Source organism: Leopardus geoffroyi, chromosome C1 (assembly GCF_018350155.1).
Source record: "Leopardus geoffroyi isolate Oge1 chromosome C1, O.geoffroyi_Oge1_pat1.0, whole genome shotgun sequence".
NCBI classification, from domain to species: Eukaryota; Metazoa; Chordata; class Mammalia; order Carnivora; family Felidae; genus Leopardus; species Leopardus geoffroyi.
Genome location: NC_059328.1, coordinates 214736621 through 214762683, shown reverse-complemented (window position 1 = coordinate 214762683; position 26063 = coordinate 214736621). Strand labels below are relative to the sequence as shown.

Below are 26063 nucleotides of genomic sequence, written 5' to 3'. Positions count from 1 at the left end.
GATGAGGAGAGCAAGCCTTCCTCCTCAGCTACCCTTGGCTTTAACACCCATTAAGGTGGATGTAACCCCTGTTGTAATGAATACATCTCTCCTTCCCACTGGGCGGGGGGGGGCGGTACCTGGGGGAGACTTAGTCCATTCCTCTCTGGATCCCTGGTCCCGAAGACAGTGCCTGAGCCACGGTGGCATTAAAAAAATAATAGTGATGATGGAGGAAAGAGAGGGAATCAATGAATAATTGAAGTGGAGTTTTGTATTTCACTTAACCTTGCCTTCCCTGATCACAGCATGTTTACATATGACCTGTTCAACTTCGTTTTCATTTTAAGGGCCTTATGCTTCTCCTGCTTTTTAAAATTTTTAATTCATTTATTTTTAATGTTTGTTTATGAGACAGAGAGAGAGAGATGGGGGGGAGAGATTGTCAGGGGGGAGGGGCAGAGAGAGAGGGAGACACAGAATCGAAGCAGGCTCCAGGCTCTGAGCTGTCAGCACAGAGCCCAAGGAGGGGCTTGAACTCACAAACCTGAGATCAGGACCTGAGTCTAAGCCTGAGGGCTTAACCAGCTATCCAGGCGCCCCGGCCCCCTTTTGAAAAAACCGTTGTCTTGTAACAGAAGAGTTAAACCTATGTAAATGCATTATGATAATGAATATGTTTGAAGTTACTTTGTCATTGTACTTTATGCTTCCCCCTGGTTTTTCCTTTACTCTCTTTTGCTATAAAAGTCAAGTGTTGTGTTTTTTTTTTTCTTTTCCCCTAGCAACTGCAACATTATTGCAATGTTATTCTACTGGTGGTTGTGTTAAATTTTTAAAAAAGAAATAAAATATCTGAAAAAAATATATGAAGTTTATGCCCATCGTGGGGCTTAAACTCCCCACCCTGAGATCAAGAGTGGCGACCTCTACGAACTGCGCCACAGGAGCCCCTGAACTTCTACTTTCTGAATTAAAATGTCAAGAAAAAACAGATCTGTGCCTGCCCACCCGGTAATTTGAGTGATCTAGCACCCTCGCCTTCTCTTCCTATTTGCTCCCAGAACTGGTTGCTTCACCAGCCATTTATCGGGTGTCTACTCTGTGCTGACACAGTCCTAGGGGCTTGAATGGCTAACTGCTAACCCTGAAAATAATAAAAGCTCCCCTTTAACGGACACCCACTATGCGCTCGCCGCCAGCAGCGCTAAGACGCTCACACACAGGGCCTCGCTTCGCTTCCCCGGACTCCGGCAGACGGGGTGTGGTCTTCGTCTTCTCAGCAACCTCCGGCTGGAACCGGAATCTCCGGAGGCGGAGCCTGGGAGCCTCTATTTTAGAAATAAGCTGTTCCGGGGTGTCTCCAGCCTGGGGTGCGCCCTAACTTAAAACACCGGGGTCAGTGCCGCGCGGAACCTGCGCGCAGCCCCTGTAGCCCCGCCCACTCTCCGCACGCGACCCGCCGGGTGAGCGCCGGGGAGGCCGCAGCCGAGGAGCCGCGCGGCGCGTCTCCCCGTCTCCGCCGTGCCAGGTGAGTGCGACTGCGGACGTCAACACCCCTGGCCCCCCGACTGCAGGAGGCCGTGGGGTCTGGCAAGCTTTCAGGTCCCGATTCTCTCTTCCGCCGGGACAAACCCGGCTTCAGCGGTAGAGGATTTCACACCTCGCGCCGGGCGGGGGACTTACAACCCGCAGTGCCGCCTAGTGGTCGTGGTGAGGAATCCCCGCGTCCCTGCGCCCAACCGGAACAGAAATTGGGTGGTTAAATACCGTAAATGAAATTTGCTAAGGGAGCGGAACTTAAACGTTCTCACACACAAAGTAGGTAACACTTACGTGAGGTGACTGATGTGTTTAATTAACTAGGGGGAATTCTTTCACAATGTATACATATATCAAATAACCATGTGTGCTTGAAATATCTTACAGTTTTTAAAAAACACACCTAGTAGGTGGCACCTGATATTCCTCTGTCCCACGACTGGTGGTAATAACAGTCCACTTGATAGTTGGTGGTACTTGCCAGATTCTAATACTATAAATTTCTTATTCCCTATGCGTTTGACAAATGCTTGGTGGGGTGAAACTTTGAGACCATGTAAGATTCCCATTTCTTGCCCCCTTTTACTAGTTTTAGTGTGTACCTTCATAATGTTTCTTGCTAGCATTAATTGTTACTGTGGTGGCTGCCGGTGTTGTTATTTTTCTTCTCTCTCTCCCTCTCTCTCTCTCTCTTTTTTTTTTTTTTTTTTTTTGATGTTTATTTTGAGAGAGAGAGAGCAGGGAAGGGGCAGAGAGGGAGAGAGAGAGAATCCTAGGCGGGCTCTGTACTGCCAGAGCCTGATGTGGGGCTTGAGCCCCTGAACCGTGAGATCATGACCTGAGCTGAAACCAAGAGTCAGAAGCTTAACCAACTGAGCCACCCAGGTGCGCCTCTTTTTTTTTTTTAAGAAAAAAAAAAAAAAAGTTGTATTTATTTATTTATTTATTTAGAGAGAGAACGAGCAGGGGAGGGGCAGAGAGAGAGGAGGACAGGGGATCTGAAGTGGCTCTGTGCTCACAGCAGAGAGCCTACGTGGTCTTGAACCCATGAACTATGAGTTCATGACCTGAGCGGATGATGGACACTTAACTGACTGAGCCATCCAGGCACCCCTGCTTGAAGAATCATTTAAAAGCGGAAGACGTTATTGCGGAGTTAGTCAATTTCTCCTCTGTTGAAAAGTCGTGGAAGATGAAGGAGACTTCTGGAAGGGGGAATGGGGAGGATGCGCTCCCTTTCAGACCTGTTTGATCTGGGGTGACATTAAAATCTCACGTCTAGTGGGAAGGTGGGAAGAGACAGGACCTGGACACTCCAGGTGACACCCATATAGCTCAAGCCCTGCCTATCCTCTCTCAGTGGCCCCCGAGGCCAGCCCCGCTGGATACAGGGTCCTGGGGTATGCGTGGCCTTGACTTGTTCTGTAGGTTTCCCTGAAGAGGGCCGAAATGCAGCAAAGGGCAGTGACCGCCAGATGGCGCTGCCGTGCCCCTTACATTCCGCTCTCCTGGGGCACAGGAACCATGGCCCCCACTTAGCTCCAACATTTATTGGTAATCGCTGCGGCTCATTGATCCCCACTACGTCCCCGGCACTGCCCCGGCTTCTTCGGGACTTTACTTGATCCTAACGGAGCTTCAGGGGGTAGAGAATCACTACCTTCCCAGATGAGGACCTGAGGTCAGAGCTGCGTGAGGCCACATAGCTAGCACGCTCCTGACCCCAAAGCCTGTGTCCACTCCACCTGTCCTGTACCGCTTGCCCCCAGGTATTAAACTTCCATGTTGAAGTTATTTTTCTAGATAATGGGGAGTCACAACAAGAAATCCCACCTCCCCAAAAGCCACCTTCCTATGGTAAAGGGGGGCTGAGACTTTGGGGGCCACAGGATTTTGACAGCTTGGTCCTTTTCTATTTTTAAGATTTATTAGTCTATTCCATTCCATTCCATTCTATTCTATTCTATTCTATTCTATTCTATTCTATTCTATTCATAGGCTCCACATCCAACATGTGGATCTAACTCACAACCCTGAGACTGAGTCACATGCTCTACTGACTAAACTAGCCAGGTACCATCATTGACCACTTGGTCCTTAATTCCCTGACATCCCTCCAAGATCAGGGCTGTGGGTTAGTGTTTGGGTGTCTGACTTCATCACCAGCTGAGGAAGAAAATGGAGCAGGAGACAAACCAGACAGTGAGACATCCAGGGACCTGGGACAGACCCTGGAGGGAAGGGTCTGCTGAGGAAGGGGTGCCTGAGGAGTCCCCCCCTCTTCTTAGGCTCCGAAATTACTGGATACCTGATCTGGTAAATTGCTTCCTTTCCTAAAGCCTCAGCTTCCTTATCTGTAAAATGGGATCACTGTTACCAGGCTCTCAGGGCTTGGAGGGACAGAATGAGAATATGTATCAAAGGCTCAGCTACATAGTGACATCAGTGCTAGCAAGAGAGCTTTCCAGGCACCAAGGGGAAAGGGCAGCTATGAGAAGCGTGCCCAAGAAAATTAAGAGGACTTGCAGGAGCGACAGAGGGGTGCCACTGTTCCCAAGTCCAGGCCACGTGGGGTGACGAGTTCTTTCAGACCTGCAGAATATGGGGAGACAGTGACATCTCATGTCAAGCGGGCAGGTGGGGAGAGGAAGCAACAGCCTGGATGTTAATCCGAGATCCTGTTGATGGTGGGAAGAGCCCAGAGAAAGGGGCAGAAGGGGAGGATTTGACTTGTGGTCCTGGGAGGAACGGAGAAGTGGGGGCAGGGAACCCAGGGCGGAGAAGCCCACCCAGAAAGCCAAGTGAGATGAGGTCGCCTGAGGCCAGGGAGGCCAGGGAGAAGGCGGAGGGAGGATGGGAAGTGGCTTCTGGGCTTCGGGAGAGAGGGGGTGAGGTAGTGGTGCCTGCTGGCCTAGACCGTTCATTTCAGAGGCTGGGAAGGGAAGGAGAGAGAGACAAAGGGTGGGGGCGTGGGAAGTCGTTTTTAGCTGGGAAGAGACAAAGCAGTGCAGAAGAAGATAAATAAATGGCGAAGAGGAGGGGGAACCCTCGGAGCAGTCTGGCGGGGGGTGCTAACTGCGTGCAGATGTTACCAAATCAAATCCTGCATTTGACCTCAGTAAGGAACCTTCACAACCTAGTAGCTTTGTTCTGGGAATGCAGACATGGTTCAAGATTCGATAACCTGTGGCCCCTGGGTGGCTGAGTCAGTTAAGTGTCTGGCTCTTGATCTTGGCTCAGGTCATGATCTCATGGTTCATGAGTTCGAGCCCCCTGTTGGGGTTTGCACAGACAGTGCGGAGCCTGCTTGGGATTCTCTGTCTCTCTTGCTCTCTCTGCCCTCCCCCCCCAATAAATAAACAAATAAACAAACAAACTTAAAAAAATATTTATTCATTTTTGAGAGAGAGAGAGCATGAGCAGGGGAGGGACAGAGAGAGAGAGGGAGACACAGAATCCGAAGCAGGCTCCAGGGGCTCCAGGCTCTGAGCTGTCAGCACAGAGCCAAACACGGGGCTCAAACCCACGAACTGAGAGATCATGACCTGAGCCAAAGTCAGACGCTTAACTGACTAAGCCACCCAGGCACCCCAATAAATAAATATTTTTTAAAAATTCGATAACCTGGGGCACCTGGGTGGCTCAGTCGGTTAAGCGTCCGACTTCGACTCAGGTCATGATCTTGCGGTCCGTGAGTTCAAGCCCCGCATCAGGCTCTGTGCTGACTGCTCAGAGCCTGGAGCCTGTTTCGGATTCTGTGTCTCCCTCTCTCTCTGACCCTCCCCCATTCATGCTCTGTCTCTCTCTGTCTCAAAAATAAATAAACGTTAAAAAAAAAATTAAAAAAAAAATTCGATAACCTATTCATGAATTTTGTCCCATTAATATAGCAAAGGAAAAGAAAAGATCATTTGATATCTATGAAGAAGCATTTAATGAAAGTCAAACCACTCCCGATAGAAGCTTTTTTTTTTTTAATGTTTATTTATTTTTGAGAGAGAGAAAGAGTATGAGCAGGGGAGGGACAAAGAGAGAAAGAGACACAGAGTCCAAAGCAGGCTTCAGGCTCTGAGCTATCAGCACAGAGCAGATGTGGGGCTCGAACCCAGGGACTGCGAGATCATGACCTGAGCCAAAGCAGGACGCCCAACCGACTGAGCCACCCAGGCGCCCCAATAGCTTATTTCTTTTTATCACTGAATAATAACCAACTGTATGGATGCCCCACAGTTTATCAAATGAACATTTTAAATTTTACTTATTTTTAAAATGTATTTATTTATTTTTGAGAGTGAGTGAGCAGGGCAGAGAGAGAAGAGAGACAGGGACAGAGGAGCCAAAGCGGGCTCCGCGAGGACAGCAGAGAGCCTGATGTGGGGCTCAAACCCATGAACCGTGAGATCATGACCTGAGCCAAAGGCGGACGCCTAGCCGACTGAGCCACCCAGGTGCCCCCAAATGAGCATTTTTTTAAAAATAGGAAATCATTTAGAAAGAGGGATGAAGTGTATTTGGTAGAGATGAGGCAGGAAAAAGTGTGTGCAGAGATACACTGAAAATGGTGCTGTTGTCCGGTGAGAAGGGAGGCTTGAGCACAGGGGAGGGGCGCTGGGTTGCCTGGAGGGGAGAATGGCGGTGGAAGGAAGGGCATGACCAGGAGGTACTTAGTGAGCCCTGGGCCTCTGGGTCTTGGGAGAGAAGGCAGAGGCACGACAGGTGCGGGACCAGTTGATATCTTACGTCATGTTGACTTGTGTCTTGAGGAATTTCCTGTGTAGCTCACGGTGGGTCTCAGAGCACTCCTGTCTACCCCTTCCTGGCAGCTGCAGTCTGGAAAAACTTAACCACTGAGCCATCATTTTATAAATAAGCCGTTGAGCATTTCCCAGTTGGCCCGGGGCTCAGAGCCTGGACATTTAGCACCTTCGGGGCCAAACCGGCAGGCTGCCCGTTGCCACCGGTGCCAGGGCAGCTCCAGAAGGCAGCAGAAGTCAGCCCGTCGTCCTCAGTTCTGACTCCCAGATTCTATTACGGCCATCTGGTCTACCCTTGGGTTGACCCGTTTTCCAACAGAGAAGGCAGTTTGTTCTTCCCCTGTTAATCTCACACCATTTGCCCCCAGTTCCTTTTATGCTCTGATCATCAATCAGACGCTCTTTTATATGGCCTGTGGTGAGTTTTGCAAGCCTCAGCTCATTTTGGATTTACATCTTGCCAGTAGTTGTTCTAGAGACCCAGCTTAGTGTTGGTACGGTGCCCCTTTCCTGCCTGTTGGCTGTGATTCGGTTGATCTGTGACCACCTTAGCATGCCTTAACCCGGGAGGGGACAGTCTGACCACTGGCCCATCAGTGACCCACAGCAGGTGGCAGTGCCTCCTTCATTTAGACTCCAGCGCTCTGACATGTGCAGACCACCCAGAGCCCACCTAGAGTGGGGGATCAGGAGGGGCTCCTTGATGGGCAAAGTGGGTTACGCTTCCTAGTCTTGGGGCTGCCCACCTGTCTTCTTTCTGCTGGTCCTTCGGGAGCCGTGTCTCCTCGTTGGGGCTTCTTTCTTTATCACCTGCCACTTGAGGTCCTAAACACTTTTCCTCCTGCTGTGGCCAGGGTGGGGGTGGGTCCTATTTGGCCTCATAAGCATGGTCTTTTTTTTTTTTTTTTTTAAGTCGCTTGGATCATTTAAAAAATATTATTATTATTATTATTATTATTATTATTGACAGAGTCAGAGACAGTGCGAGTGGAAAAGGGACAGAGAGAAGGAGAGAGAATCCCAGGGAGGCTCCTCTATGCCAGTGCAAACTACACCTGGGCTTGAACCCACAAAACCATGAGATTATGACCTGAGTCAACACAAAGAGCTGGGTGCTCAACCAACTGAGCCACCCAGGTGCCCCTCATTCTTTTTTTTTTTTTTTTAATGTTTATTTATTTTTGAGAGACAGAGGGAGAGAGAGCGTGAGTGGAGGACAGGCAGAGAGAGAGAGAGAGAGAGAGACAGGGATCCAAAGCAGGCCCTGCACTGACAGCACAGAGCCCAACGTGGGGCCCAAACTCACGAACTGTGAGATCATGACCTGAGCCGAAGTCAGACACTTAACCTTGCGAGCCACCCAGGTGCCCCTAGCGTGGTCTCTTTTGACCTGAAGTCACAAAATGTTTCCCTTGTACCAAGTGGGGCTCACATTCATTTCTTGTCAGGCTAAACTTGCCCGGTCAGAGCTGGGAACCAAAAGCACTTGCAAGCTGTGTGCTGACTTAGGACAAGGATCAGGGTAGGGGAGCCTGGTGGGTAGAGTAAGAGGCCTGTTTACCAATGCCTTGCTACTGGCACTGATGGAGCCTCAGGAACTTGCTCTGGAGAAGCAGGATCCCAGGCCCCACCTTGGAGCAAGATGGAGGCATTTAAATCAAGAATCACCCCCCCATGCAAGATTTTGGACTTTTTAAAAATAATTTTCTTAAGTTTATTTATTTATTATTGAGAGAGAGAGAGAGAGAGAGCACAAGCTGGGGAGAAGCAGAGAGAGAGGGAGACACAGAATCCGAAGCAGGCTCTAGGCTCTGAGCTGTCAGCACAGAGCCAGATGCGGGGCTCAAACCCACAGACAGTGAGATCATGACCTGAGCCAAAGTCAGATACTTAACCGACTGAGCCACCCAGGCGCCCCTTGGAGTTTTTATTTTTTATTTTGAAATAGTTTTATTTTGTTTTTTTAAATTGTTTATTGTTTTAATTTGAGAGAGCGTGAATTAGGGAGATGGGCATGGGGCGGGGGGAGAGAGAGAGAGAGAGAGAGAGAGAGAGAGAATGAGAATCTTAAGCAGGCTCTACACTCTGCATGGGACCCAACGGGGGGCTCGATCGAAATCAAGAGTTGGACGCTCAACTGACTGAGCCACCAGCCGCCCCTATTTTGAAATAATTGTATAGATTTACACAACAGTTGCAAAGATAGTTCACAAAATTCCTATACACCCTTCACCCAGCTTCTCCTAATATTACTATCTTCCATGACCACGGTACATTGATTAGAACGAAGAAATTAGCATTGGTACACTGCCATTAGCTAAACTTCAGACTTTATCCAGATTTCCCCAGGTTTTCCACTGGTGTCCTTTTTCTGGTCCAGGATCCCATGTTACATCTAGTCGTCATGTCTCCTTGGTTTCTCCTAATCTGTAACAGTTTCCAGGTCTTTTCTGGTCTTTCATGACATTGACACTTTTGAATAGCATTGAATATTACTAAATAGGTCAGGTGTTTCGGAATTTTGTGGACTATCCCTCATTGTGGGCTTTTCTGATCTTTTCTCATGAGGAAACAGACAGGTTGTGGATTTGGGGAAGAGGACCTCAGAGGTGAAGTGTCCTCGTCACATCCTGTCAGGGCCCGTGATATCAGCAAGACCCGCCGATGCTGTTTACGCACGCCTGTATCTATTGCGGTCTCTCTCTCTCTGTGTACATATGTGTGTGCAGCTAAGTCAACATAATCTCAGGCTGATATCTCCTCCTCTAACCCGGCACTGTAGGGTTCACTCCAGCAGCTCCTAGCATTTTACCGGGCTCTTTGACGGCAGTAAGAAATGCTGCACGTTGCAGGAAGGCTTCCATAAGCTGAAGTTCTCGGAGACGCCGGCTTTCATCTGCAGGTGCCCTTGACCTGGCAGATGCTTTGCTACCACACACTGGAGTCCAGGTGAGCTGACACGCTGCTGGAGTGACACTTCTGAGCCCAGGCTGGCGCCTAGATCCGCCCTGAGGCTGCGCGGGATCTAAGGTGACCACTGCTCGGGGGACTGCTTGCTCTGCGCTAGTTGAGGCCTCAGACAAAGGCTGTGAAATCAGGGGGCCAGGCTCAGAAGAGCCACGGGTGCTCCCTGTCTTGTTTAATTCATGCTCCCCCCCCCCCCCCCCCCCCCCGCCTTCCATATCAAGGAAAGTAACAGGGACTTAAGCTAGGACAGTGATTTGTTAGAATCTCGGGTGCCTGGGCTCAGATACCGGTGAGCAGGGCGCACGTTCAGGGACGAGGTGTGTCCAGTTAAGCGATGGTGTCGGCCAGCAGGCGAGCTTTACCGTGGCTGTGATCTCCCTTTGCGCTTCATCCTGTGTCCTCACCAGGGAAGACATCTCTGCCCCCGCACATCTCCCCTCGTGGGTCCTCGGCCTCCCCTCCGTCAGCCGCCTCTCCCTGCCCACCCTCCGGTCTCTGCCATCTCCTGGAGCCGCTGTCTTGCTGATCACGTGCAGGTGGCCCTTTCCTTCCAGTCTTTTTCTGAATCTCCTACTCTGTGTGCCTACCCTGTTGCTCTGCCGTGAGTCACCTTCTTCCTGCCTCCTGCGGCCTGTCGGCCAATCACGTTAGGTACCGGTTGCCAGCACCCTTCTCTGGTCTGTGCTCTCCGGTTGCAGCCTCACCAGCTTGGCCAGTTCCTGAGCCTGGAGCCCCTGCCCACACGTGCTCCTTCCTGGTTTGGGGCAAGCCAGGCCCTCCTTGAAATCCCTTCTGTGGCGGTACGATTGGTTCCCATCTCTCCACCGCTGACCTGTGGTTCTTCCAAACCGTTGCCTTTCTCTGTCAGTACATCTGAGAAGCCTTTTCAAGTAGGATTCAAACTCCAGAAGTCATAAAAAGAAAGACTGGCCAACTTGAATAGATAGGGGCATCAGGTGCCTGGGTGGCTCAGTCGGTTAAGCGTCCGACTTCAGCTCAGGTCATGATCTCGTAGTTCATGGGTTCGAGCCCCACATCGGGCTCTGGGCTGATAGCTTGGAGCCTGGAGCCTGCTTCGGATTCTCTCCCTCTCTCTGCCCCTCCCCCCTGCTCACGTGCACGCTATTGCTCTCTCTCTCCCAAAAATAAACATTAAGAAAAAGATAACAGCAAGACTCTGGATGTGAAAACGTCTTGGGCACAACCAGACAATTTAGAAAAGAATACTTATTCCTCTGCTGGTCTGTGATTTTTTTTTTGGGCGGGGGGGGGGGGGCAGCAGATGAAAGCACTCGACAACCCGGCAGATCAGAGCGGAGGGCTGTCCATAGGAGACAGTGATTACTGGACAGAGAAAGGAACTAAGTGTGTCGACAAATCATGGCCAGAACCCTTGCTCACACTGTCCAGAGGTACAGGAGACAGCGGAGCAAGACCTATCAGCAGCTGCCACAAGCAAGACACATTGTAGCTCCTCCCACTGAGAGGATGGGGGGCAGAAATGCTCGCACTGCCCTCATGGCACCTTGTCTTCTTATACCCTAGATTCCACAGTAAGTTATGCCGGCAGTCACTTTAGGGCCAAGCTTACCTGCATAAACAGATTTTCTTGTTAAGAAGATACAACCCATCCTGGATTCTCTTGCCCATCCTCGGCCACCAACAGAATGGCGGCTTCATCTCATCACATCGGGTGAGCCTCCCTGGACTCCTTGCACGGGTCAAGCTCATATCACAAAGGGATGGTCTCCTTAATACACCAAGACCTACTAGAAGTCAATAAGAAAAAGACGATCCATCAATTTAATAGAAAAATGGTCTATTGACCATTAATCATATATTTATGATTAGAAAAGCAAAAACAAATCATTCTTAAATATATGAAAGAAACTCAGTCTCACTCATAAGAATGACATGGAGCTATTTTTTGACTTATCAAAATTAGCATAAATCAAAAAGTTTTATAGGATACACATTTGATAGGTATTCGTGTTTTGCTCCTAATTCCAGTGTGTGTGTGTGGGGGGGGGGGGGGCGGGAGCTCCCCAAGCCAGCAAGCAATGCTCAGACACCAGCTGGGTGTCCTACAATTCCACTCAGTTCTGACACTGTGCACCCACAGGTGCACGGTTCAGTCCTAGAAGACTGCCCTCCTCTTCAGACACCAATCACAAGCCCGGGTTGCTACCTATGCTTCTGACCGACTGGCTTTTAATCAGAGGTCCCTACTAACCCTTCCTTGAGTTCGATTCATTTGCTAGAATGGCTCACAGAACTCAGAAAACCTGTTCACTCACCAGATTATCGAGGAATTGAAGGATATGAATCAACAGCCAGATAACGAGATACATAGGGCAAATTCTGTGCCAAAGGAGCTTCTGTCCCTGAGGAGTCTGGGACCGACATTCCTGGCTCCCCAGGAAGCATCCCCAGCTTGGAAACTTTCCAGAGCCCCACCTTTTTGGGGTTTATGGTGGCCTCCTACAGAGGTGCGATTGATCAAATCCTTGGCCTTTGGTGATCAGCCCCCAGCCTCTTTCCCTCCCTGGAAGCCATCTAGTCACACTGGTTTCCCAGGCAACCAGCCCTCAGATTTAGGTGCTTTCCTAAAGCCGCTCATTAACATACCCCAGAAAAGGGTTTGTGAATAACAAGACACTCATTCACCTTTGTGGCTGTGAATAGATTTCAGGAACTGAGGACAAAGACTGAGGGTCATACCCAAAGATGCTCCCATCACTCTTACCGCTCAGCAAATTCCAAAGGTTTTGGGAGCTATGAGCCAAGAGCGAAACCCAAACATACATGCAAAATATGTTTTGGTTGTCTGAATGACCAAATATATATATATTTCTTATAAATCACAATATCATGGTGCGGCTGTGAGGAAACAGGCACATCACTGGTGAGCGTGTAAGCTGGTGAGAAATTTGGCCTTGATTATCAAGTCCTTCTACTCTGACCCTGCCTAGCAGTTCCGCTCCCGGGGATTTATCCTGCAGAGACTGTACATGTGCAAAATGATAAGAGATATACGCAAGTTAGTTATTGCAGGTTTCTTCCGATTAGCAAAAGATTAGAAATAAACCAAATGTGCATTATATAAAGGGAACTGGCTAAAAGAATTGTACATCCATGTGAGAAGCAAGTGAGATGATTTATTTTCAGAAATACCAAATGAAAGTTGTGCTGTCTAGTTAACAGTAGGTTTACATATTGGAAATATGTATGAGCCCCCCTCCCCCACCTCAGTGGAGTCCCAAACCCTTAGACACTTCACTTCCTGGTTCTTCTTCCCCCTCTTCATTTAGTGGGCTTGTGTTTCGAGGGCTTTGCCTGAGTATGTGCCAAAGAACTGAAGTCTGTGCATCACCTCAAGGAATGTATTTTTGACCTTACCTGGGCATAGGCTACTTCTGGGTAAGGCTGTAAGCTCTGTAGTACTCAGCCAATGAGGAATCAAGGGAGGGGCTTGCCTCTGTAATGCTCATCCAATGAGGAATCAGGGGAGGGACTTGCATGCTAGGAGATACATTGCCTGCTGTAATTTCCCTGAGTGTGCCTGTCCATCAGACACCCTCTCTTGCAAGAATGTTGAGTAAAGCCTGGCTTCACTGTGTTCCGAGTGTCCGAATCCCCCTTTGATTGGGTCCGTGGGCCTATTTCTCACAATCCGCGCGCTCTGCCCTGCAACGTTTACACTTTTTGTTCTCTTCTTTAACAGGATTGAATATATCTTAGCTCCAAACTCAGAATGGTATTTAATGGAGACTGTTAGATGCATTCCCGCCAAGTCAGGAGCAAGAGCAAAAGCCCACTAGTAGCAACATGATTTAAGAATGTACTGGAGGGGCGCCTGGTTGGCTCAGTCGGTTAAGCGCCCGACTCTTGATTTCAGCTCAGGTCGTGATCTCATAGTTGTGGGATCAAGCCCTGTGTTGAGCTTCATGCTGGGCATGGAGGCTGCTTGGGATTCTCTCTTCTCTCTCTCTGTCTCTCTGTCTCCCTCTCTCTCTCTCTGTCTGTGTCTCTCTGCCTGTCCCTGGCTTGCTTGCACGTGCGTGCATGCTCTCTCGCAAAATAAATAGTTAAAAATAAAATATTAAAAAATAATAAAAATAAACAAAATTCTTAAAAAAAGAAAAAGAATGTACTGTAGGTGCTAACCAATGCAATCTGGGAAGAGAAGAGAGAGATATACAAATCTGAAAGGAGAAAGGAACCCTTTCACTATTAGAAGATAAGATTATCCGCATCCCTGGGAAATCCAAGCGAATCATCAGAACAACTACTACAAGCAGCAAGAATTCATGAATCCCCAGTGTACAAAACTCAAACACAGAAATCAACAGCCTCACGCCCCGCTTCAGGGTGGTGGCCCATCCACAAGACCATGGAAGCCCTCTCGCACAATCCCCGTGGCTGCACTTATTTGCTGTCAAATGAGTTCTTTGGGCAGAAGCAGTGCTGTGCAGAATACCACCATGACTAAGGCATTTTGCTCATCTGCTTTTGGCAAAGGTTCTTTGGGCAGCCAGTATCTGTGGGTGTCCGCTCCAACTCAGCCCCTGAGACAAGGGAGTGGCCCCTGCTATCACAGAACCCACCCCCAGCAGGAGGAACAGACAAGGGCACTGGCATGTGCCCAGCGCTATAGGAATGCAAGGATTCTGTGATTCAGGCGGGAGGGGACCAGGAGGGCTCCCTGGAGGAAGCAATATTGGAAGGGTGATAGAGGTGGGCAAAGGGTGGAGGGGGGGGTTTTCCAACAGCAGGCAGGAAGAACAAGGGTGTATCTGGGGCACCCTAGGAACTCAGTCTGGCCAAAATATGACCTAGGAGGGCACTAACTGAAGAAATACGGGCAGCCCTTCAGTCAGCAGTGTTGGGCTCAGTCGAGTTGATGTGAAATGTTGGGGTTCGAGAGTGAATGGTCAAGAAAGAATTCTTGAGGCATCTTTGGTGCAAAAAGGTGGATTAATTAAAGCACGGGGACAGGACCTGTGGCTACAGCTGCACTGGGGGCGTGACTGACTGTATACTTTCAAGTGAGGGCGGGTTTAGGGAGCGTTAAGTCTCTAAGGAATTTGGAGGCAAGGTTTCCAGGACCTCGAGGGGCTGGCTTCTGTTAGGATACAGTTATTTACTCCTGTCTAGTAAAACCTCAGTCGTGAGACCCTGAAGATGTGTATCAGTGGGCCATCTGTTTGGAGGGCTAGCATGTATCTTAGGGCAGGGGTAGAGATAAAGGAAGCTATTATATATTATATGAAGTTATTATAGAAAAGTTTATGTGTTTTTTTATGTATTAAAGAAGACTTAGAGGATCCTGGAGGTCAGGCCAATGGCGAGCTAAGGTTGGTTGCCTTTTGCCTCTAGCAAAGTATTAACTTGAGGCAGCTGTGTTCCCGGAGGAAGGTCACTCTGTCTCAAGCATTTGTCAGTGGGCTGCAAAGGGTATTTCTTTCTTTCTTTTCTTCTACATTTCTTTTACCTTGTCCTCCACATCAGAGTGAGCCACTATTTGGGGTGGGACTGTGGAGGCTGGAGTGGGGGGCGGTGGGAACACACTGATTACATGAGGGGAAGACACTGGGGGTGCTAGGGAGACATCGGCAGGTGGGAAGGAGGGCAGGAGGCCCCTCCGAGACTGTGGTCCCAATCTTGGCTGCCTGTTGAAAGTCTCCCAAGAAGCACCATGCGAGGGGAGGGCAGGGACCTCTGGCCATTTTGTCACACGGGAGGGGCCAGCCCCTAGCTTTTGAAATGAAGGGGCTTGGAGGTCAAAAGGGCCAAGTGGGAACCATCAAGAGACAGAAGGTGTGCATGGGGTCGGGTGGGGGAAGAGTAAGGCATACACGCAGCTGAATTAGTGACAGCAATGAGGGGGCCAGGACCACAGCCGGGGGGCGGGGGGGGGGCAGGAGCTGGGCACGGCAGACACTTCAAGGAGGGAGAAGAGAACTGAGAAAACAGATCATGGGGGTGGGGGACCAGCATGTGCTCAGCCTCTGTAGGACTCCCACCACCTTCCAGGAACCTTCCTGAAGGGGAGCAAGAGTGGTCTGGGGAGGGCAGAATGAGGCCAAGGCTGAGACGGGCCTCTGGCTCTTGGGGCGTCAACGTTAGCCATATTCCAGCCGGGGACAGCAGGAAGATCTGCCGGCTGCGGAACATCTGGTTGGTCCACCTGCCTTCTTGGGCTCGTGGTCTGGACCTCCTTGATTCAGGTTTCTCTGTGTGTTCGGGTTGCTGATTGAGAGTGTGGTCGGTGGAGGGGTGCTCTGAGCCCCTGCCTGCCCGGATGGAGGTCAAGGTAGCGATCAGGTCAGTCCCTGGGTACAAACCTCATTGGGTTTGCTGGCTGGGGCGATGTGTAGAGACTTGGACGCTTTGCTCTCAGGGTGGGAATTCGCTTCCTGCAAAGCCAGTGCAGAGGCTCTGACGAGGTGATGGGCTACTGTAGACAGAATAATCTGGGCAGATATTCATGGTTGTGGAACCCGCATGGTGTGGTCTGGGGTTGGAAGGATGGCGGGGGATTAGGGGAAGGATATAAACGTCACCCCGCCAGCACACGACTATACCCTCTTGCCCCTTACTGGGGCCTCAGGGGAAGCTACCCTGCTTGCTTTCTCTTGGTTCTCTGTGGCCGGCTGGGTGGGCCTCTCCCCCACGGGGACCACCGTGCAGCAGCAGGGGTCAGTATGTAGCCAGAGGGCCTGGGTCCACTCTGGGCCTGACCGTGTGCCATCAGTCCAAGGAAGGCCTGCACACTAGGCGAGCCACAGCCTCCCTGCATGAGGAGGTTTGGAACTCGGGGCTCAGCTGACCCAAGGTCAACCTCCATCTCTGTCCTTACAGGACACATGACTTTGTGCAAGTTGCTGTTTCGTCTGTAAACAGGGGACCATAACAATCTCTCCACAGGGCCGCTGGGAGACTAAGCGAAGCGTGTGTACGAAGTGATCCCAGCGCCTCGCGCGACGAACCGTTCATCGACTGGGACCATTTGCTGCACGCGGTGGCAGCCTCACCGCGGGAACGCCTCCGGCACGGAGCCCACCGCTCCCACGTCTGCCCTTGCAGAGTCCGGGTGAGAGAGGGTTACCTGCCCACCGGCCCGGGCACCCGCCGACTGCATTCGAGCCCCAAATCCTTGAGGAGGCCTTGCTTCTTCCCCGGCCTTCCTGGGACGCCACAGCCCCCCAGAGCGGCCCCACGGCACTATGCACGCCTGCCTTTGCACCCCACTTGCTGTGTCCTGGAGCTTCTCCCCTGCCGACTGTGAGCTCCGGGAGGGAACCGCCTCAGGCTCCAGGAGAGAACCGCCTCCCTCCGGGAGGGAACTGCTCAGGCTCCCAGGCAGGAGGCCAGTGTTGGAGGAACATTCTGAGGTCTGCAGAAGCCAACTGTGGACTCTGTTCTTTTGCAGCAGACACGTCAGAGAGCTGTACTTTTATGAGTTGCGGGGGTGGAGATGATTCTTTGTCCGGGACATTTGAACCTGAGTCAGAATGGTCTTACAGGGCAGTTCAGCGTCAGGGTCATGTGGAACTAGGCCCGGGGGACACTTTCGACTGGCACCACACAGGACTGTAGCTCAGGGAAAGCGGACCCAGGGCCCAGGGGCAGAGACAAAGGGAGATGAGAAATACCCAAACGCAGAGGCCATCCAGGTGGCCAGGGGACAGAGCTCAAAGAAAAGCAAGAGGGCTGGATTTAGTTCCATTGGCCTCTGGCAAACCGAGTGGATGCGTCTCCTGGATGTGGATTTGCACTCCCTGCCCGTAATGCGTTTCCCAGCACGGCCGTCCGTGGACTGATGGAATGCCTATTTACCAGCATGGCATCCTGCATAGTACTTTTAATTAAAAAAACTCATTTCACAGCAAATGAAGTCAGGCAATGGACTTGTGATCACGTAACTCACGGGTTTTTACCGCATCCCTCACCACGCAGAAACAGCTGGATAAATAGAAGAGTGAAATGGCCCATGGAAGACTCAGCTACAATGCCATGGGGACACGACATCCTGAAAGGGCAGAGTTCTGCCTTTTTTTCCCTCCGAAGGTTTTTTTTTGAGAGAGAGAAATCTGGAACGCCTCACGAATTTGCGTGTCAGCCTCGCACAGGGCCCGTGCTCATCTCTGCATCGTTCCAATTTTAGGATAGGTGCTGCCGAAGCGAGCACAGGGGAGAGTTCTACCTTAAAGGCTGCGGTATATGCTTTGCCTTTACTACTCTCCCCCAACCAGAATTCATGGGTCCAGGAATCCAGGGATGGGAGTGGGAGTGGCTCCTCTCGCGGGTCCACTCAAAGTGGCTCTGCTGACTTGGAGATTTTGGTTTTCAGAGCAGGAATGTTTCTACCAGGGAACACAGCAATGGTTCCATTTTTTTTTTTTTTTTAATTTATTTATTTTGAGAGAGTGCGTGCATGCACATGCACACAGCTGGGGAGGGGCAGAGAGGAGAGACTGAAGCCCAAGCAGTCTCCGTGCCATCAGTGCGGAGCCCGAAGCGGGGCTCGAACTCACGAACTGTGAGATCATGACCTGAGCCAATTCAGGAGTCAGACGCATACAGGCTGAGCCACCCAGGCGCCCAGCGATGGCTCCAGTGGGTTGCATATTGAGGCTCACCTGGCTATCTGGGGCTCATCGGGACACTGAACCAACAAGCTAGTATGGGGATTAGTCTACTGGCTGGAGAGTATTACCGAGGGAAGTCTGGGTGCTGCGATACAACAGGAGCAGGGAAGACCGTGGCTGGAACCTAGAAAATCCTGTAGGTCCCTCTTAGAAATAGCAACAATGAATGAAAAACTAAAAAAAAATAAAGGCAGGACAATTAATTCAGACCCTTTAGGAATGAAGGTTTGGATCAACCATGCCAAAAGAATTCTGACCAGCTGAGATCCTCCTGGCTGAGGGCAAAGGAAATAGAGACCAGGTAGTGGAAACAGCAGTTATAAATATCAACTCCAGCTTCACAACACACTCTACATATTCTTTCTGGATTGTTCTGTGTGTACACACACACGTTCCTTTTCACTCCTCATTATCTCGTGCTGTTTCTGTTGGAAGCTAACTTTGCCATGTAGTCTACTTTTCCCCATTTTTTAAAAATTTTTAGAGCAAGAGAATGGGGGAGAGGGGCGGAGGAGAGAGAGGGAGAGAGAGAGAGAGGGGGAGAGAATCATACGCAGGCTCCACATTCAGCACAGAGCCTGATGTGGGGCTTAGTCCCACGACTCTGGGATCATGACCTTAGCCAAAATCAACAGATGGATACCCAACTGACTGAGCCCCCCAGGCGCCCCTACCATGTAGGGCTTAGGTCTCATTCTGTTATCCTATATTCTCCTCAGACAAGACTGTGACTGGATGGGAGGAATCGACATGGCCCAGAGATCCATACATTGATTGTTGGGTTTTACATTTCCTTAGTTTGGAGAGAGTGCGTCCATCTTCTTAAAATCAGTTACATCTTGGGCAGAAACAGTTAAGTAGCTTTTGTGATCGTATTAAAGCTCAAATGTATGTCAAGGGGTGTGTACAGATGCTGTGTGGCTAAAGGGGAAGGCTCTACCAATTATTAAGCTCTTCTCAGCCTCACGCCCAGTATTTTTAACTGTTTGTGTGATGCTGGGCACGGGACTCTGCTGACATTTCTGCTCTGCCAGCTGGCATCCCATTGGGCCTCTCCAGCAGGATGCACCTGAGGGAGGCCTCAGTGCCGGAGGAAGAAAAGGGACCTGTTCCCTCCTGTCCCCATCAGCATCACCCCTGTGCAGCAGCAGCAGCAGCAGCACGTTCCCAGAGCCACAGCCAGAGCCACAGCCAGACCCAGTCGTCACTTCTGACCCCTCTGACCCCCCCGGAGCCGCTCTGTTGTGCCCCAGGGACACCAGCACCGGGCGAGCACCCATCCGGAGGCAGCTCTTCCTGGAGTTGCTACTTCCTGGTTCTTCCACTGTCAAAAATCCTATCCTATTGTTAACATGACTTGCGTGGGTTCTGTCTTCTATTTGGACCATGACTGACAGACACAGGAAGCTTCTATCTATTGAAACGGAGTCCCAAGACTGTATCGTTTAAATCCTTCATCAACAATGACTGAGGCTCTGCAACGTCTCTTTCTCCCATGGTTTTTCACATGGGCACTTGGGGATTTCCTCAAATTCTAATCCTTTGAATTTCCTTCTGTTCCAATAGTCCTCACCCCAAGCTGAGAATTAAAATAAACTGTATTTGGATATTAAAATTTTAAATTGAGAATATTTTTAGAACACATGTCAAGGATACTGCATTGTCTGAACTGTCCTACACGTTTTGTTCCGGAATGGACTTAAAAGAGCCACGCACGCAAGAGCAGAATTCGCAGCAACCACCGCCAGTGCCCCCATTTCCCTTCATTAAGAGTCCACAACCTGGTTCTTGCGGATAGTTTTCATTTATTACTGCAGTAGACAATCGCTCTGAAAGTGCAACACTAAATCACTTTGTCACAGCCTCTGCCCCTCCACTGGCAAATTCTTGGAAGTTCATTCTTGGAGCATCGCGGACCACAAGCTTCTCTCTAGGTGGATAATTATTGCCACTGCCAAGGTCACAGGAAAAAAAAAAAAAAAACCCACACACATGAATAGAAGGATAAAATGAGAAGAGCCCTCGAGAGTAGGGGCCAATTTCAAACGGAAAATCCAGCAGAGGGGTCAGGGGACAACAGCCCACCTGTGCAAAGTGGAAGGTGACTCCCCATCTCCAGGCAGCAACCTACCATGTTAGTGAGGTTGGTCTGGGCGCACCTTTTGCCCGCTTTGTCCCCAGAGTAGGTGATACCATAACCACTGCCGTGTCATACTGCAGTGTAGCAGAGGCCCATGGAGTCAAAAGGAAGTAAAAGGACCTCTCAAGCCAGTTTGGAAAATGGGTGGTTTGGCTAAACTGACTCTTCAACCTCCCACTTAAAACTGCTGGACAGAATATCCGGGAGAGCCCTGCGGGTAAGACACTGCCTGAGAGAAATAACTCTTGTTCTGACCAGCACAGGGCCAGCATCTTTTGATGGGAAAAGATAACTTTCAAATACTGCAATGCCAAGGAAGAAGGAAAACATGAGCAGTTCTAGAAAACACGAGAGATTAAAAAATCTGAACGAGACAAAAAAAAAAAAAAAAAAAAAAGCGCAAAACTATGGACAGTACACCCAAGCACTCAGCCTGACAGAACCCTCCCTCACGAACACATCACACACATACGCACCTGCTTGCACACACACAACAGGTAGATGCCCCAAGGAGGGCAAATCCAAATGTCTGCTCTCTTTGGAATTCTCATGGCAAATCTGTGTAGGCAAACGTGAAGCCCTCCCTGGGGTCTACACAAATACTCAGGAGGCGGCCTTCGCTCCCCATTTTAGCCAATGTTGCTCCTCTGTTTGCCTGAGCCCTTCACAATTATCTGGGCACTACAATTCATTCTTCATACTCCTGGAGTTTAAATCATGGCTAGATCTTCTTATCCGATCTAACTTCACCTGTAATGGAAGCACCTCCCTTTTGGTTCCTGCACTCCCATTCTTTCGGGGAAAAAGCATCCCAAGACAGTGGTAATTAGAGGGGGTTCAGAACTTGGAAAGTAGGAAGAGAGTAATATAAATACAATAAGGAAATGCCTATTACTCTCATAGGACTTCTCTGAGACCAGGTGGCGAAGGCCCTGGCCGGCAAGGACAGGTTTTAGGAGAGGCCTTAATTTAAGGTACTGCGATCTCTGCTCACAAGAGCCAAGTAAGACAGCGCTCCCTGCAGGCTGCTGTGGGACTCGTACTCAGTACTGATTTCAATCCTAGGTGCTCTTTTGACCTCTCTGACTTCAGTCCTTCTGGAGTCAGATCACCAGGCTTCTCTGATGCCTGACTGGTCTTTTTTAAAGCATGCTTGCAGTGGCCTGTCAGAGGTTTCTGTCTGGACGTCATGGGTCAGCACGCATTACTAGCATTATCTACCAGGTGACAAGGACCGAAAGCAGGTTTCCTCAACCACTGCAGACAGGCACAGCCATGCAAAGAAAGCCACCCATCACGGTCACCTTCTCTTCAGATGCCCCAGTTTTGGGATCATAGAATTTACCATATTAAGTGTTCACACTGGGCAACAACCAAGCTTTTGCTTCCCTTCCTCAATGAGGGTCATGCAACAGGCTGGACACACAGGCCCTGCTCATCTGGTTTCAGACATTGCCCTCAGCTCCAAATCCCGCACTTGGAACCGCTATTATAACCTAGCTCCTAATCAAACTGGATTCTGCGCCAGTTTGATTTACCAAGGCATACCTTCTGAGCTGCCTCAGTGAAACCAGTGTGGCCCACTGGATTAAAATTCTAAGTGCAGCAGTGCCTAAGAAGAAAGAGTCCCACAGGAGGGTAGAACTGGAGGGCATAAGGCAGGAGACTATACAAAATCAGTTAACACATTTTCAGAAAATGGTGGGCTTGGGGGAAAAGGGGAGAGAAATAAACAAAATGGCCCAATAACTTAATGGCAGAGCTAGAAGAGAGCATTTATAGCCATTCCGGACTCTCCAACAAAAAGCTTTTCCTGGATGCACAGACATTCATAATACTGACAACTCTCGGTCGACAGCTCTGGCTTGTACACGTGGTCACGATGCCCTTCGTACAGCAGAGGAGAGCACACAGAACGCCCGACAGGCATCTGGACCGCACACAGCAAAACAAAAGGCTGAACTCCACCCCCCCACAGAACCCCATTAAAAAAAAAGTTTGTCTATTACAAAGTCACGTTTTCTCTTTTTCCGCTTTATAAAGTCAGCGATGCTGGAGGGTGTCTAGCGGAATCTGTCCTCCAGGAATGAGTGCAAAAGGGGAGCACACGGCTCGGGGACGTCCCTTCAGTGAGCAGATGGAAGGACCGGCTGGAGACCTCCCATCCATTTCGGACAAACACACACATACAGAAAAGGATTATTGCCAGCTCGTGTACTTTCACAATGTGATTTTTGTATTTCGAAAGCTTGAATTGTCCCTGAAAGAAAAAAATGGGAGAAAACAGAGCATTCAATACACAGATCTTCTATAGGCAACGGCACACACATGGGGCAGGGGATGGGAGTGGGGGTGGAGGCCTGAACTCAGCTGCTCCAGGGCCCTCCTGACATACCTACCCCAGAACTTCCCTTCCTTGCTAATCTAATGCCAACATAGCAAACCGCCTCCCAAGTCCCTTTGAACACTTCAACTCAACTGTTTTCAAGAGCCAAAAATTAGAAACAACCCAAATACCTATAAAAAGGGCCCTGGTTAAATATGAATATTATGGCACGTTCATCCAATGGGACACTTGTGCAGCTTAAAAAAAAACAAGCCAAGGAAGCTCACACTAATACGGAAAGCTCTCCAGGAGAAACTGAGAAGGTGCAAAACAGTGTGTGCCCATAGTATGCCACGTTTTGTGTAAGTGGGGGTGGGGGAAATAAGGTCAGAGTTCACATTGCTTGTATGGACATTGAGTCAATAAGGCTATACAAGAAACCAACAACAATTTGTTACGTGGGGCAGCATACGGGGGAAGGTGGGGGGGAGCACAGCAGAGCCTGAGCAGATGGAGTGAGAGTGGGAGGGAAACCCCTTTCTTTCGTACACACAAACACACACATACATTAAAAAAAAAAAAAAAAAAAAAAAAAAAATCCATGTGATTGTATCATGTATTTTTTAAAAAAATCAACCAACCAACTGAAAAATCTTTAGTTCAAAACTTATCGCTCCTTATAAAAGGGTGTTCCACGAAGTGAAATCTGAGTACCCTTAAGACACTCAGCTAGAATTCTTGAAAGAGAAGCATGGATGTATGTGACACATCATCAGAGGTGTCCTCTCAGTTGCCTTCTACTGGATGTGGGCAGGCTTGGCCACCCACTAGAAACCTTTCCTGCTCCACACTAGAAACCCAACATCTCAGCAGCCCACACTGCCATTTGAATCCCCCAGTCTCAGGGCTACAAAGGGCCTTAAAGGCCCTCTGCTGTAGCCCAGAGCTTCAGACTTTCAAATACCTGAAATTCTGAAACAGGAATTCTCATTCACCTGATTTTTGAGTCATTACTTCCCTTTAGTTTTGATAGGACATTCTAGAAGCTTTAGCTTTAACTGACCATCTTAATATTGCTACAATTTATTGGGCATATGGTTATCAGTCTGGGGTAATTCTGAAAGAATGTACTCAGCCTAGACAAATGGCAGTTTCCAGTTAGCAACTGGCTACCAGACTCTCCCCTGTGATGGCGGTCGGCTGCCTTCACTACCCAAGATGAATGACTGTAGACAAGTACACTGAGAGGGGAAACTGGAGGCGAACTCTGTCTGGGAAGAAACTGATATCATCTCGAAAGTCCACTAGTATTTTTATAACTGGACGCATGACTATGTAGCTCATTTATCAATGGCTACTGAGTATTTTGATCTAAGGAGGGGAAGACTGAACATGAAGAAAACTTAATGGGGTGATCATCTTCTTAAAAAGGGCTTTCACAAGGACAGATCCCACCGAGGTGCCACCTGTAACTAGCAAAGGATGATAAGGAACATTTCTGACTATAAAACAGAGAAAAGCAAGCGTAAGGGCCATGTGTGTGTGATCTCCCAGTCCCCTTGGGGATGATGCGCTGTACTACTGAGACTACGTGTCAGAGAACCTCTCTAATAACACAGGAGTGGTTAGGAAGGAACAGTCTGCTCTGTTCCATTTCTTCCCTCTGCCCTCTACCCAGTTCCCTCTCTCCCCACAGAGCAAAAGTCAACCAGCAGGGGAAAATGACTGAATAGAAAGGCAGGGTGTGGGAAGGTAGAATCACAGAATTTTCTAACAGTGGGAGAATGATCTGTCTTTGGAGTAAGAGAGACAGCAGGCAAGTGTCTGGACCCAGCCTTTTCATCCATTAGTGATACAGAAGAGAGAACTTTCTGGACAACTCATCACTGTAAACAGGTCACCTCTATCTTTTGGAAGAGTCCCTGTACTGTGTTGGGGTTGGGCCACAAACAAATTCTCTCTGTGGCAGGTAAACTGAAGAGCTCTACAACACTTTCCCATCCAGATGTTTACTATTTATTCTAATTATTTCTGTCCTAGATCTCTTCATGGTCAGAAAATCTAAGAAATCACAATTATTCTAAGGTTTATTTGTAATGTGGAAAAGGGCAGAAGAATAAGAAGCCAGGATAATCTAGCTAAGTTCCCCCAGAGTTTGATTTAAAGGAAAACAAAGAGCAACGAGAATGGGTGACAGGCTGCTGACAATGACAATGACAGGCTGGTGGCAGCTGGTGGCTCTGGTCCAGCTTCTCTAAAAAAAAAAAAAAAAAAAAAAAAAGTGGGCTGAGAACAGCTCGGTGCCAGATGTCGTCTGAGGAATGTGTTCATCTCAGACCAGCTGAGAACTAATCCTTGGTTATGTCCATTACCCCAGGCTGCAGTGCCAGAGAGATTAAGAGACAGAAAAAGGAAGAAGGAAGAAAGAAGAAAGGGAGTGGCAGGTCACAGGCAACGTTTAATTTTTCAAAAAAGATGGGCTTCTGTTCTCATAAAAGCAAACTATAATTTAGAAAATGCAGAGTGAGCTCCTAAAAGCTAGCCCCTCTAGCCACCTAGCAATGTTGTGATGGAGCATGAGCGACCAGGAAGGCTCTTCTGTTGTTTTCGTTTTTTCAAGAGACCTTTTAGAAGGAAATAAAAATTTTACATCCTCATCTATGAATTTATGAAATAAAAATACAAATTATATATAAATATATTGAGCCCAGTGTACTGATTTAAAGGGCTTTTCAGACATCAGTTTTTCCCTGTATCTTAATTTATCCCAGAGGAGTTTTACACTCCAGGGCACAGGACACAGGAGCTAAAAGGCCCACAATGCTAGAGAGGGGTCAAAAAGAACCTTTCTCGGGGCGCCCGGGTGGCTCAGTTGGTTAAACGTCCAACTTCAGCTCAGGTCATGATCTCACGGTTCATGGGTTCGAGCCCCACATCAGGCTCTGTGCTGATAGCTTGGAACCTGGAGCCTGCTTCGGATTCTATGTCTCCCTCTCTCTCTGCCCCTCCCCTGCTTGCACAGTCTCTCTCTCTCTAAAAAACATTAAAAAATTAAAAAGACCTTTCTCTACTGGATGACTCTTTATCCTGATAGCAGGACAGAAATACCAGCGCCCCATCCAAACTGGCTTCCAGCTTCACATTCCCAGGCATTTGGGGGGAAAACTGTTACCCAAATACTCTGTAACAGTTTTCTAATCTGCTCTGCCATTTCGTACTTCTCTAGAAAGGAAAAATTCCAACTCTGGGAAGAATAAGCTGAGGTTGAGGCAAGCTCCTGAGGGTGGATAACACAGGAGCAAGGTGGTTGGTTCCTCAAAGGAATGCCTCTCCATTCCTGCAGGAAGTGACCACAGTGATTCCGGGTCCTCAAGGGAAAACTGCGAGCTGAGCCACCGAGTAGGAGCCCTACCTCTCTGCTCTGGAGGGGGATCTGAGAGTGCACTCACAAATCAGCCTACAGGCTTCCGTACAGTCTTCAGAGGAACATTCTCTGGCTATCAGCTGTCCACCACAGGCCAGCTCTGGCTACCACCCCTCTCCCTCCCTGTATATTAAATAAAACTACAAACCCTTCCTAGGTTCAATGGGGCAAGTTTCCATCTCTAATCTCCCACTGAGGGCCAACTTCATTCCCCAACAACACAGATCATTGCTCTGTGCATGCCAGCCCAGACATATAAGTAACCTAAATCCTCCCC

General features: G+C 49.2%; 1 protein-coding gene, 1 long non-coding RNA gene and 1 other non-coding gene across 5 annotated transcripts in view; 1 reads left to right on the top strand and 2 right to left on the bottom strand.

Annotated features, from left to right (window-relative positions):
- Positions 1–1285: 1285 nt before the first annotated feature.
- Positions 1286–19889, top strand: LOC123599639. Of its 2 annotated transcripts, XR_006713238.1 has the most exons (3): positions 1358–1510; positions 10788–10935; positions 16173–19889. It is a non-coding gene; the product is annotated as an uncharacterized LOC123599639 (long non-coding RNA). The 2 variants fall into 2 exon arrangements; XR_006713237.1 differs by lacking the exon at positions 10788–10935 and having other exon boundaries at positions 1286–1510.
- Positions 17333–17436, bottom strand: LOC123600159. The gene has a single exon (XR_006713534.1). It is a non-coding gene; the product is annotated as a U6 spliceosomal RNA (small nuclear RNA).
- EIF4E2 (eukaryotic translation initiation factor 4E family member 2) overlaps positions 19682–26063 on the bottom strand; it is a 30450-nt gene continuing 24068 nt past the window's right edge. Inside the window, exon 7 of one of the 2 annotated variants that reach the window (XM_045481733.1) lies at positions 19682–22296. In XM_045481733.1, the coding sequence (XP_045337689.1) occupies positions 22257–22296 (40 nt within the window). In that variant the 3' untranslated portion in view covers positions 19682–22256. The remainder of the gene's footprint in view (positions 22297–26063) is intronic. The other variant, XM_045481732.1, reaches the window with a different exon arrangement.